This window comes from Pseudopipra pipra, chromosome W (assembly GCF_036250125.1).
Source record: "Pseudopipra pipra isolate bDixPip1 chromosome W, bDixPip1.hap1, whole genome shotgun sequence".
Lineage (NCBI taxonomy): Eukaryota > Metazoa > Chordata > Aves > Passeriformes > Pipridae > Pseudopipra > Pseudopipra pipra.
Window position 1 is genome coordinate 50,252,946 of NC_087580.1, and position 14,325 is coordinate 50,267,270.

General features: G+C 48.0%; 1 protein-coding gene across 1 annotated transcript in view; it reads right to left on the reverse strand.

Moving 5' to 3' along the window:
- Positions 1-847: 847 nt before the first annotated feature.
- Positions 848-14,325, reverse strand: part of LOC135405086 (transitional endoplasmic reticulum ATPase-like) — a 29,777-nt gene continuing 16,299 nt past the window's right edge. Inside the window, exons 11-17 of the mRNA XM_064639801.1 lie at positions 13,824-13,988; positions 13,591-13,713; positions 5,403-5,615; positions 3,791-4,099; positions 2,191-2,346; positions 1,696-1,850; positions 848-1,282 (exon numbers count right to left, since the gene is read on the reverse strand). Of these exons, the coding sequence (XP_064495871.1) occupies positions 1,177-1,282; positions 1,696-1,850; positions 2,191-2,346; positions 3,791-4,099; positions 5,403-5,615; positions 13,591-13,713; positions 13,824-13,988 (1,227 nt within the window). The 3' untranslated portion in view covers positions 848-1,176. The remainder of the gene's footprint in view (positions 1,283-1,695; positions 1,851-2,190; positions 2,347-3,790; positions 4,100-5,402; positions 5,616-13,590; positions 13,714-13,823; positions 13,989-14,325) is intronic.

A 14,325-nucleotide genomic window follows, 5' to 3' on the forward strand; every position in this document is an offset into this window, starting at 1 on the left:
TCCTGCACCGTCCCCGAAAGTCAATAGCACATGACCACTCTGTGCATCTTATGGCCATTGCCTCAAACAGGCTCTCCCCTTCAGTTCACAGCTGGGTCATACCCAGCCTGTCACACTGCTCCTGTTTGCATGATGGGACCAGACCCAGGGCTTCTCTCATATAAAACACTGAAGTACAGCGGTTGCACATTGTTCAGTTCAGAGGAGGGAAAATAAATCAAGCAGCAAGGCAGCAACCTGTAAGCATAAAGGAAGGATAAGAACTATGATCAGAACTCAACTACTGAGTATGAGGCAAAACAAGGGGCAGGCTGGCAGCAGAGAGCCATGCCTGTCATCAGAAACCCAAAGGGATGCATGAAACATTGCAGGAGAAGGGGGAAAATCTCTCCACAAAGCCTGATGAACAGTGCTGCAGCATCCCCTCTTTCCTAATCATAGTGGGGGTAATGCTGCACCACAAACTTCAGAGACAGCCCAAGAGCCCCCTTGTGCCTGCCTTCAGGCAGGGCAGATGGAACGAGGATTACTGAAGTCCTTTGCTGCAGAGGAGCTAAAGCAGCAAGAGACCCGACAGCTCAGGGCCAGCATCAGAGAAGCAAGTGATATCTGCTACCAGGCTCTCTCACTTGGTGCTTCCTGTCAAATTGGGGCAGGGGAGAGACAGACTGCCAAACCAATTTCTTTTGTTAACTTGGGTTAAGAGATATAACAACAAAGAGCAACCTTGAACACACCAGAGAAGCATGCATACAGATGGGCTCCACCAGATTGAGGAGTGCTCAGATAGCACGAGACATGAGGTTTACAGAGACAGCACAAGCTACACTGCACCAGTCACACACAAAGGAGTGTTGTGGGATTTTTATTATTTTTTATCATTTTTGTGGGATTTTTTTTTATACAGGCTAGCATTGTATTCTTTGCTAAAGCTGCTGATTCTGCCGCATAAACTAGAACAGAAATTTCTCAGAAACTAAGTCGGTTTCCCGACTGTCTGCCTCCCAACTGAACACTGCTCTGGATTTGTGTTTGCAGAAAACATTCCCTGTACAAAGTCTGATATGCAGCTACACTGTTCTGACTGAAGAATGAAGAAGTCAAGAGTCCACTGAACACTGGATTTTTTTGCTGTACAACAAGGCCTGATGTGGAGCTAGTCCACCAAGGACGGAGTTAACCGTAGAGATCGTCATCATTGTCTTCGCTATACACGTTGCCCCCGCTGCCACCTCCTGTGCCTTGGTTTGGACCAGCACCACCCTGGTTACCTGATGGGAACCTGCATGTTATGGTGCAGAAGGGGAGAGAAGAGATGCTGTTCAAAAGCGTACTCGCAGCTCAGCACCATCCCCTCCCTCTGTGCTAATCCCCAGCGACAAGTAGGAGAGGCAGGAGAAATGGGATGAAACCTTACAGCAGATCACGCAAAAGGCTTATATGACTTCTGGCTGTCGCTTGTGTTAAAAGGAAAAAGGGTTGTTGGACTTCAGGAGCACTAACAGAGCAGCTACAATCAACATGCAGCACAGCCTACACCTGCTACATGCTCAGCTGGCTGCTGTACATGCTGGGGAGAATGGGAAAATGCAGTGGAAGAGGGAATTTGTTACCCAGAATCCAGCAGAAAGCTGCCTCAATGCTCTATTCTGGGGTTGAGCCATGCTGCCCTTCTCCCCACTCCACCATGGTTACCTGAAGCTGCCAAAGCCACGGCTCTGCTGTAGGGTCTGTGCAAACATCTCATATTTCCTGATGTCGTTGTCACTGACAGAGCGGCGAGCAAAGCGCATGGCCTCCTCAAAGTGATCCCGGCGTATCTCAGGAACAGGGTCATCCTCCTCCACCTCCTGCAGCAGGACAGAGGGCCCAGGTGAGCTGCATGCCCAAGCTCTATGGCCCGACAGCCACCCACAGCCTCCCGCTAGATCAGGAAGCTCCAACACCCACCAAAGTTGGGGCTGGAGAGAGACACTGTGGCAGACTAAGTCAGGGCTGCAGCAGGGGCCTTCTGAGAAATGCTGACAGTGAGGTAGCCCAGGAGGGCCTCATGCTCCCATTCCATGCTCTGTGCTGAGACCCCACTCATCCCCACCTGAGGGTATGAAGAGGAATGCATCCTGCCTCACCCACAGGCAGAAGTGGGCTGCCTGTCTCATGAGCAGGGAAAGCTCAGAGTGTCCCACTCACCATGGCAGAAGGGTTGGTCTGCCTCTCGCGCTCTCGCCTGATCTCACTCTCGATGGATTCGCGGATGGCCAGTTTGCAGGCACGCTGGCAAATTTCTGTCAGGTCAGCCCCCGAAAAGCCATTGGTCATCTTAGCTAGGAAATCCAGGTCAACATCCTAGTGGAAAAAAAAAAAACAAAACCAACAAAAACAACAAAAAAAACCAACCAAACAAAAAAACCAAGAGAGGCCTGTCCTTTACACCTTACACCCTCAGGTGACAAAAAAGTGTCTTTAGATCCCATGGTATAAAGGTGCTGCCTTAACTTTGGCCAATTTTGAAAAGATGAGCTGTTAAGGTTCTTGGTTTTGGAAAAAGTTAACCACATACAAAGGCAGGCCATATTCCCCCCACACCCAGCAAGATCCTGTGAAACAGCTGTAAATCACAGAATAGTTTGGGTTGGAAGGGACCTCAAAGATGATCTAGTTCCAACCCCCCTGCCATGGGCAGGGACACCTTCCACTAGACCAAGTTGCTCCAAGCCCCATCCAACCTGGCCTTGAACATTTCCAGAGATAGGGCATCCACAATTTCTCTGGGTAACCTGTGCCAGTGTCTCACCACCCTCACAGTAAAGAATTTCTTCCCAATATTCAATTTAAATCTACCCTCTGTCAGTGTGAAGCCATTCCCCCTTGTCCTGTCACTACATGCACTGACAAAGAGTCCCTCCCCATCTTTCCTGTAGGCCCCCTTCAGGTACTGGAAGGCTGCTATAATGTCTCCCTGGAGCCTTCTCTTCTCCAGGCTGAACAGCCCCAGCTCTCTCAGTCTGTCTTCATAGGAGAGGGGCTCCAGCCCTCTGAGTGGGGTCTCACAAGAGTGGAGTAGAGGAGAAGAATGCCTCTGCACTGTTCACCCTCAAGAAGAGGCAGGTTGACTTGTGGATTTAGGAGATGATTTATTCAGGTCTCAGCATTAGGAGTCAAATGAAACACTGTCAGACTGGAAATGGAGCACAGGCAGATCAAGACAACCAACCTCCTGCTCCTTCCCTTCAACTGAGGGAGTAGTACTGCAACCTCCTTTGAAACTTTCCTTCCCAGCAGCACCTAAAAAGGTAAGCTTGGCATAAAATAGCTTGAGCTCTCACTTGACATCTGCTTTTCTCTGATTAACTACCAGTTGCATTACTGCCTGCTCCCTAGGCAAGGAACATAGCTCTTGCCTATGATAAGAGTTCAGCAACAGTTCACTGCAGCAATTCCTCTTCAATTTCCATTTCCCATCCGTTTTCTACATTTACTTTTCTTTTAGAGTACAAGGATCTTTTCCATCTTGCCATAACGGGCTTTCTTGTTCCCACACTGTGGACAAAACTCCACCATGTGACAAAGACCTGCTGTGCTTACACACCAACATCTAGCTTTGTTAATACCTAGTCTCAGAGCTCAAGCCTCCCCCTACCTCTTCACTTCCATCTTTCAGGGACTGAAGGTTTCCCAGCTCTGGATTGCATGGAGCAGTCACCAGCCCTGTGCTCTATCCCCAGCTTGTGAGGAGCACATGCAGCCTACAGCAAACCCAAGTCAGATGCAGTCAAAGCACAGATCCTACCTTGGCAACTGGTGATTTCCTCAGGTTGGCCTTAAGAATTGCAACCCGGGACTTCTCATCAGGCAGAGGGATGTAGATGAGCTGATCCAGGCGACCAGGACGCAAGATGGCTGGGTCAATGATGTCTGGTCTGTTGGTGGCACCAATGATGAAGACATTTTTCTTGGTGGACATGCCATCCATCTCTGTCAGGATCTGATTGATGACACGGTCTGCAGCACCACCACCATCACCGATATTCCCACCTCGAGCCTTGGCGATGGAGTCCAGCTCATCAAAAAAGAGCACACATGGGGCTGCTTGGCGGGCCTGCAAAAAGCAAATGGGAACAATTACTCCATGTTAATACCACTAGGTGAGGAACATGCTGACTTCACACTAAGCCCACCCTACAATTAAAGCAGTTCAGAGGAGTACACCAGAGCCCTGCTGCCACAAGGACAGCTTAGAGGAGTTGCTATGGAACAGTCATCTGCCACACAAACAATTAAATTCTCCTGAACAACAAGCTGCACTTCCCCAAAGCTAGGAGCACTGTGAACCAGGCAGAAGGGTGGTAACTCCAATGCCTAGAGGACAAGCTGGAGCCAATTTGCCTGGACCAGAACTCTCCCTGCAGGATCTGGGGACATCAATTGGTTATTTAGGCACTTGAGTATCAGTAGGTGAAAAATATCAAATGGAAGGGGGAAATCCAGTCTCTGTCTTCAGCTCCCTAATAGGTAGAGTTACAGGGAAAAGGAAGTCATATCTTTCTTAAAAATGCACAGCAAAAGGATGAAAGACCAGGGACAAATGGCTGAAAAGAAAATTCCAGTTAGAAATATGGGAAAAAAATTCTTCATAATGAGAGCTCAAACACTAGCACAAGGCCCAGAGAGGTCAGGGATTCTCCATCCTTAGCATGTGATCAGAACATAAGGCCCCGAGCAACCTGATTGACTTTCCAAGTTACCTCCCTGCTCTGGACAAACAGCTGGACCAGATGGTCTCTGAGGTTCCCTCTTAACCTAAATTTTTTTTTCTCACTCTCCTTCCAACTTTGCTCTTTCAGCACCTTCCCTGACCACAGGAGTGAAGATTTCCAAGATAATCCATGCAGATACCTCCTGGGATAGGAGATCACACTATCTATGGGGGAACTGGGCAGTGGAAGTGAGCTCCTTTGCAAGCCACATATATTGCAGGACAAGAATAGAATAATTTCAGTTGGAAGAGACCTACAATGATAATTTAGTCCAACTGCAGAAAAAGAAGAACCCATAGCATGTTTTAAAAATCTATAGAAGGTGATGGCTAATGAGGTGTTGAAATAAGTTTTCAGGGATGCAGAGAATATCTATGACATCCTAAAGCTAGCCTCACTGCTAAGACACTGGAGCATTTTTAATCCTGTAACAACAGATACAAATTGCAGCAGGAGAAAACCATCTAAATAGCTATATTGCCAAAGAAAATTAATCCCCTAACATCAGGAAAGCAGACTCTGCTCTCAATGCAAGCAGGGAAAACAAAACACACAAACAAGAACCAGGCCAGTAAGACAGGTGCAGCGGAGGTTTTGGGAGTACCTCAGCACAAACATAGCACAAGGAGCAGAAGATACACTTACCTTGTCAAAGATCTCACGCACGTTGGCTTCAGACTCGCCAAACCACATGGTGAGCAATTCTGGCCCTTTGATGGAAATGAAGTTTGCCTGGCATTCATTAGCAATGGCTTTGGCCAGGAGTGTCTTACCACAACCAGGTGGCCCATAGAACAGAACTCCTTTTGATGGGGTCATGCCAAATTTGAGGAACTTGTCTGGGTGTTCCACAGGATACTGAAAGAGAACAAAACAAACAAAAACCTCTCATGATGAGTCAGAATAAGACTGTATTTTAGAATCACATAATGGTTTGGGTTGGAAGGGACCTTCAAAAATCATTTAGTCCAACCTCCCTGCCATAGGCAGGGACACCTTCCACTAGACCAGTTTTGTTTCTGTTCCTACCAGAAGCACTACCTGAAATGACTGACATCATCTACCCAGACTTGTGCAAAGCATTTGACGCTGTCCGACGCAGCATCCTGGTCTCTAAACTGTAAAGACACGGATTTGATGGATGGACCACTCAGTGGATAAGGAATTGGCTGGATGGTCACACTCAAAGAGTTGAGGTCAACAGCTTGATGTCCAAGTGGAGACTAGTGATGAGTGGTGTCCCTCAGGGGTTGGTATAGGGACCAGCACTGTTTAACATCTGTGTCAGTGACATGGACAACAGGATTGAGTGCACCCTAAGAAAGTTTGCCAATGACATCAAGATGTGCAACGCAGTCAACACGCTGAAGGGAAGGGATGCCATCCAGAGGGACCTGGACAGGCTTGAGAGGTGGGCCTGTGCAAACATCATGAAGTTCAACAAGGCCAAGTACAAGGTCCTGCACATGGGTCACAGCAATCCCAAGCACAAATACAGGCTGTGTGGCGAATGGATCAACAGCAGCCCTGCTGAGAAGGACTTGGGAGTGTTGGTAGACAAGAAGCTCAACAAGACCCAGCAATGTGCATTCACAGCCCAGAAACCAACCATGTCCTGGGCTGCATCAAAGCATGGCTAGCAGGTCAAGGGAGCAAACAGCTCTAGTGCAGGCACATCCTGCAGCAAAGCAGGAGATTGCAGCAAAGAGGGTGAGTTTCTAGAGCCAGAGTAACCCCAGGAGAGTGCCAAGACCAACATTGAGCTTGCACAAGAGCAGCTGACTCAGCATGGGCGGGGCCAGGAGTGAGGACAGCTGATTCAAGCTCGATCTAACTGTCACTCACAGAGGTGAATAGCTCAGGTGCAGAAGCCCCCAGGGAGCGTGAATAACCAGGAACTTGGCAAACAGAGCAGGCAAACAGGGTGTCAGCCTGTCAGCCAGGACAAGGTGCAGCAGCTTGCACTGCAGTTGACAAGGAAGGGCTCCTCTGCCTGGGAAGGCCAACACAGTAGCAGTACCAGAGAGCAGCAAATAGGAGCAGCAGTTAATGCCGAGGGGCAAAGGAGGCCCCTTCTTCCCCAGTCTTAGTAGTGTAAGCTCCCACTGTTATGGTGATGACATGCTATAAAGCTTGTTCCCCAGTGGCTGTTGGAGTTCCTACATCAGTGATGTCAGAGGCTTCCACTGAGACAGATCTTCTGACAGTAGATGTAGCTCTGCAGGCCTCTGGTTGTAAGGAGTGCCTGGTGCCTGTCTGGGAAGCCGGAGCTGAGTCATCTCCTCTGTAGAAGGTGTGCCCTTGTTGAGAAGCTATGTTGCCAGGTCAAGGAGTTACTTGAGGAAGTAGACTGCACAGCATTCATGAAGACGAGAAAGAGATAGACAGGATATTCTCAGAGACCCTACAGACTCGGGAGTCTCAGCTCCCCTCTACATCGGAGATGCAGGTGGGCTTTGCACCATGTCTCAAGAAATCCAAAGTCAAAAGAAGAAGGCTGGAAACTGGCCACTCTCTGTACAAGGAATGCTCCTTCTCCTCCTGAGGACTTGCCATTAACAAGCAGGTTTAGTGCCCTCCAAGCTGAGGAGGAGCTGGGTAAGGCTTCAAGCAAAGCAACTGAGTTGCTAGACCCTGTGCCAGGACAAGATCACCCAGACAAAGCAGTAAGCAATTGTTGTGAGTGAGTCCCTACTGTAGGGGACAGAGGTACCCATCTGCTGACCTGACCAGTTGTCCAGAGAGGTTTGCTTTCTGCCAGGGGCTCAAATCAGATGTCATGGAAAGACTGCCAAGGCTTGTCAACACATCCAACTATTACCCCCTGCTGGTCTTTCGCATGGGCACTAATGATACCAAGGGTAACTTAGGAACCATCAGATGTGATTTCAGAACTTTGGGGATGTTGGTCAAGGGTCTGGGGGCCCAGGTAGTCTTCTTGATCCTGTCAGTTAGGGAAAACGGCTAGAGGAGAACTAGATGCATTTACCAAGTAAATGACCGGCTCTGTCACTGGTGTTGCAAACAGGTTTGGTTTCTATAACCACGACACCCTGTTTGCTGATCAACAGCTGATTGGGAGAGACAGGATCCACCTAACAAAGCGAGGCACACGTTTTTGCCAATAGAATGGCCAACCTAGTAAGGCGAGCATTAAACTAGGAAAGGTAGGGGAAGGAGAGAGTTATAGTGACCACCCAGGTAGCAAAAGGAGGCTTAAGTGGGGATACCTCGAGCAAGCACAAGCAGCCAAAGATGTAACCACTAGACAGGACTACAGGGCATCTCCTTGCACCCCCAATGGGATACTGACACACTCAAATATCTCTATAAAGTGCCTATACAGCAACACCCACAGTATGGGGAACAAGCAGGAGGAAATAGAGATCTGTGTGCAGTCGCAGGGCTTTGAACTCATTGCAATTACGGAGACATGGTAGGATAGCTCGCATGACTGGAATGTTGTCACGAAGGGCTACACACTATTTAGGAGAGACAGACAAGGAAGACGCAGTGGCGGAATTGCCCTCTATGTGAGGTTACACTTGGAATGTATCAAGTTCTGTCTTGGGGTGGATGATGAGTGAGTCGAGACCTTCTGGGTTAGGATAAAAGGGCAGACTAGTAAGGGTGACACCATTGTGGATATTTGCTACAGGCTGCCCAAGCAGGAGAAGGAAGTGGATGAGACCTACAGACAGCTTGAAGCAGCCTCATAGTCACAGGCCCTGGTTCTTGTGGGGGACTTTAACTACCCTGACATCTGCTGGAGAAGCAACACAGCAAAGCACAAAGAATCCAGGAGGTTCCTGGAAAGCATTGATGACAACCTCCAGTCACAGGTAGTGGAGGATCCCACAAGGAATGGTGTGCTGCTTGACCTCATACTAACAGGGAAGGCCTTGTTGGAGATGTGAAGGTTGGGAGCAGCCTTGATGCAGTGACCGTGAGATTGTGGAGTTCAGTATGGGGCAAGGAGGAAGCAGGGCACCAAGTAAGATTGTAACCATGGACTTCAAGAGAGCTAACTTTAGCCTCCTTAGGGATCTTCTTGGAAGAATCCCATGGGAACGGGCCCTGCAGGGAAGAGGGGTCCAAGAGAGTTGGTCAATATTAAAGGATCACTTCCTTCAGGCTCAAGAACGATGCATCTTGATGAGCAAGAAATTGGGCAAAGGGGGCAAGAGACCTGCATGGATAAACAAGGAACTCCTGTCATTATTCAAGCACAAGCAGGAAATGCACAGGAGATGGAAGCAGGGTCAGGCCACTTTGAGTGAATATAGAGAGGTTGTCAGAGTAGGTAGAAATGAGACAAGGAAGGCCAAGGCCCATCTAGAATTAAATATGGCCAAGGATGTCAAGGACAACAAGGGCTTCTTCCAATACATCAATAACAAAATGAAAACAAAAGATAATGTGGGCCCATTAGTAAATGGAGAGGGAGCCCTGGTAACAAAGGACACAGAGAAGGCAGAGGTACTAAATGCTTTCTTTGCATCAGTCTTCACTGACAAGACCAGCCCTCAGGGATCTCTGACCCAGAAGACCAGGGCAAAGGAATGGTGGCAGGAAGACCTTCCCTTGGTCAAGGAGGATTGGGTCAGAGAACACCTAAAAAAACTTGACACCCACAAGTCCATGGGCCCTGACGGGATGCATCCACAAGTGCTGAGGGAGCTGATTGACACCATAGCGAGGCTGCTCACAATCATGTTTGAAAGGCCATGGTGATCAGAAGAGGTGCCTGAGGACTGGGAGAAAGCAAATGTCACCCCATTCTTCAAAAAGGGCAAGAAGGAGGACCCAGGGAACCACTGGCCAGTCAGCCTCACCTCAATCCCTGGAAAGGTGATGGAGCACCTCGTTCTGGAGACAATCTCTACCCACATGGAGGACAAGAAGGTGATCAGTAGTCAGCATGGATTCTCTAAAGGGACATCATGCTTGACCAACCTGACCTTGCCTTCTACAATGAAACAACTACCTGGATGGATGAGGGGAGAGCAGTGGATATTGTCTACCTTGACTTCAGCAAGGTTTTTGACACTGTCTCTTACAGCATCCTCATAGGCAACCTCAGGAAGTGTGGACTGGAAGAGCAGACAGTGAGGTGGATTGAGAACTGGCTGAATGGCAGATCCCAGTGAGTTGTGATCAGTGGCACAGGGTCTAGTTGGAGGCCTGTCACTAGTGGTGCCCCCCAAGGTTCCATACTGGGCCCAGTATTGTTTAACTTATTCACTGATGACTTGGATGAAGGGGCAGAGTGCCTCCTCAGCAAATTCGATAATGACACAAAGCTGTGAGGAGTGGCCAATACCCCAGAGTGCTGTGTAGCCCTTCAGAAGGACCTCAACAGGTTGGAGAGATGGGCAGAGAGGAACTGTCTGAAGTTCAACAAAGGCAAATGCAGAGTCCTGCACCTGGGGAGGAATAACCCCAGGCACTAGTACAGGCTGGGGATGATCTGCTGGAAGGCAGCTCTGTGGAGAAGGACCTGGGGGTCCTGGTGGACAACAAGCCATCCATGAGCCATCGGTGTGCCCTTGTGGCCAAGAACGCCAATGGTATCCTGGGCTGCATTAGGAAGAGAATTGCCAGCAGGTTGCAGGAGGTGATCTTGCCCCTCTACTCAGCCATGGTGAGGCCACATCTGGTGTGCTGTGTCCAGGTCTGGGGTTCTCAGTACAAGACAGACATGGAGCTCCTTGAGTGGGTCCAGCAGAGAGTAACAAAGATGATTAGAAGACTGTAGCATCTCTCTTATGAGGAAAGGCTGAGGGAATTGGAGCTGTTCAGCCTCAAGAAGAGATGACTGAGAGGGGACCTCATCAATGTCTATAAGTATCTGAAGGGAGGGTGCCAACAAGATGGAGCCAGACTCTTCTCAGTGGTGCCAAGCAATAGGACAAGAGGCAATGGGCAGAAACTGATGCACAGGAAGTTCCACCTGAACATGAGGAAGAACTTCTTTACTGTGCGGGTGATCGAGCACTGGAACAGATTGCCCAGAGAGGGTGTGGAGTCTCCCTCACTGGAGATATTCAAGAACCACTGGGACGCAATGCCATGCAATGTCCTCTCGGATGACCCTACTTGAGCAGGGAGGTTGGACCAGATGACCCACTCTGGTCCCTTCCAACCTTAACTGTTCTTTGATTCTGCTCCCCTGCTCTGGTCGTGTGAGACCCCACATGGAGTACTGCATCCAGCTCTGGGGCCCTGTGAGATACTGGATCCAAATCTCACTGAATTATTGATATGGGTCAGAACCAACTCTGTGTGTGTGTGTGTGTGTGTGCGTGTGTGTGTGTGTGTGTGTGTGTGTAAGGACTGGGCCTAGACCTGCAGGTACATAGTAAGGCCTGCTGAGAGCACATGGCTGAGCCCATGCAAAGCACATGGCAGAGCTGAAAGTCATGTAGCTGGGCTGTCAGTCAAGGCAGACCTGCCTGGTAGCCCACCCACACCACACCCCTGGAGCCTGTGACTGGCTACAGCATTCCTCATTCAGGCCTGGAAAGCACTGACCAGATATCCTGCCTGGGAGGGAAAACTGAACTATATCAATACATGAGACTCCATGTGAGCTCTCTCTCTCTTTTCTCCTGCTGCCTGCACCATGTTAATCATCGAATCTTGTCAGCAACCATTTTTCCTTTCCTCTCTCTCCTTCTCTCTCTCTCTTCTTTCTTTCTTTACTCTTTTAATCTGTTTTCTTATTTTATTATTTTCCTTCTCTTATGGGTAACTTAAAATCAATGAATTGCGTTTTATTAAAGCTGGTACACTGATTCTGTAGAATGGGTCTTTGTGCTGAGTGTTTTAGTGAAATATTTTTTTTTGGTTGTATTTTACTCCTGTAAAACCTTTTGCCAAAATATCTTATTTTCCTCACTAAATTAAAAGAATTTCTCTTAGAGAAGAGTGTGTGACTCCTTCTCCAGACACTAATTCAAGGTTATAACGAACCAAAAGACTTTTAAAAAGTCTTAAATAAAATGTAACCACTCTGGGCAGCTTATGGCTTAAAATCTGGAGTGTAACATTTTTTAGGCCCTCAGCATAAGGACATGGACCAACTGAAGCAAGTGCAGAGGACTGGAGCACCCCTCCCTATGAAGACAGGTTGAGAGAGTTGGGGTTGTTCATCCTGGAAAAGGCTCTGGGGAGGCCTTAGATCAGCCTTTCAGTACCTAAAGGGGGCCTACAAGAAAGCCGGAGAGGGACTCTTTAAAAGGACAAGGACATGTAGTGATAAGACGAGGAATGGCTTCAAACCGAAGGAGGGTAGATTTAGATTGGATATTAGGAAAAAAAAAATCTTTACTGTGAGGGTGGTGAGGCACTCTGGGCACAGGTTACCCAGAGAAGTTGTGGATGCCCCATCCCTAGAAGCGTCCAAGGCCAGGTTGGATGGGGCTCTGAGCGACCTGGTCTAGTGGAAGGTGTCCCTGCCCATGGCAGGGGGTTGGAATGAGATGATCGTTAAGGTCCCTTCCAACCCAAATCATTTTATGATTTCTGGTGGGCTAAACACAAGATTCTGCCTGCTCAGTGGCACTGGTGTTTTTAAATGGGCACTGGTTTGAAAAGCATCACAGCTAAATTGTAAATCTGCCTTAAACAGTTTATTTCCACCTGTGAACTAAGTACAAGTTCAGGTAGTTTTCCAGCACACTTAAGCCCAACTTCAGTCTGCCCTGCAACCTATTTGCTCTGCCCTCCAAAGACAGGCAAGATGTCTGATGTGAGCATTTATCCTTCACAACAACAGAGATAGGTGATGATTTTAACGCCAGAAGTTAGACTGAAAAGTAGATTCTTTTATTCACAGATAGGCTGTTTCTACAGTGCCAACTGAAAGCAGGGATGTATCAAACCCAAACCACCCCAACGCGGGCAGGTACCAGAAGTTTCCACAGACCGTTCACAACTTTGTTCCAGCTTCTCCTTTCACAGAAGGCTTCACAATTACTTCTTACCTCTATCTATGCTAACACTGATGGAAAGTTAAACTTCAGAGGCTCTCTATATGAAAATCTTTATCTACTTTCTAGCATATTAAAGCCATCACATAACAGGATTCTTGGCAGTGGTGCCACTGCTAGTCTCCACTTAAGAGAAGCAGAACTGCTGCTGTTCCTGCATGTATCACAACACCCACCCAAGATGTCCCTGTAGACTCAGCTCAGGAAAGCCTGATGCTGCTTCCCAGCACCTCCCTCTCCCCAAGTTCTTAAGATAGAACAGCATGATATTTTCAGTCCATTACACAAAAATACCATACCCACTCTCTATTTACCCTGTTCACAGCCCAAACAGGAATGTGTAGAGGTTCTGAATTTTGTGTCCTGGTTCCAGCCAGGACAGGGTTAATGTTTGCAGTAGCCAGGAGGGGCACGGCCAGGACCCTGAGGTTATTGTATACCACCTCACATCATGTACAGGGGGCAGGGGGGAAGGGATCCCTTCTGGTCAGGGTAGCGTGAAGCAAGCAGTTGGGGGTAATGTCATGTTCTGCATGGTAAGCACTTGCGTGTGAATCGTTCGCCTCTCTTGTACAATCTGTTATTAGTATTGTTGCTGTTACTGTTCATTTCATTTACTGTTTCCAGTAAATTTTTCTTATCTCAACCCATGATCTTTACCTTTTGTGCCTCCAATTCTCCTCTCCAGCCCACGGCGGGGGGGGGGGAGTGAGCGAGCGGCACATGGTTTGGAGTGTTTCAGTGGGAACGCTAAATTGGGGAATACCATTCCTAAACCACAACAATTATTATAATTATTTTTCAAGCTGACTAGGCAAAAATCTCTTGGAAACCCTTACCTGTACAAGTTCCTGGAGTTCTCTCTTTACATCTTCTAGACCACCAATATCTTCCCAGGTAACCTGTGGCACCTCCACCACAGTCTCACGAAGAGCAGAAGGGTTGCTCTGGCTCAAAGCCCACTATTGTTAAAAGAAACAGCATTATATCAATTCTAACACGTTATGTTCACTTGCTTCAGATAAGCAATTAGACATTGCACACAAAAGAAAGAAAGGCACTCCTGCATTACCCTGAAGTCATCCATGGTCACAGCCAGTGAGTTCATCACTTCAGCATCAATAGTTTCATCTTCTAGGTCTATGAGATCCATCTTCTTTCTGATAGCCTGAAGAGCAGCTTCTGAACAAAGAGCAGCCAAGTCAGCACCAACATGGCCATGGGTCTCGTTTGCCACCTGAAAGCAGAGCATTCACTATGACTCAGGAATATGAGCAAGCACTCTGCAAGGGCAATGCATGCTCTGGTCACTCACTCAGAGGTGTAACAAAACTCTGAAGGACAGAAACATTAATGCTTTGCTGCAAATTCAAGATAAGTGCTGTCACTTATTTTGCAGGCAAAGACACTGCTGTTCCATCTCCTACTCGAGATCCAAGTTGCAACTGGAATAGATAGCATACAAAAAGATAAGCCTGAGGTCTGCATTTCTTCATTCAGGACAGAGATTACATCCATCCAGTATCACCACAATGTTCACCCAGCTCTCTGAGCACTGTTTCAGGCTTGCTTTA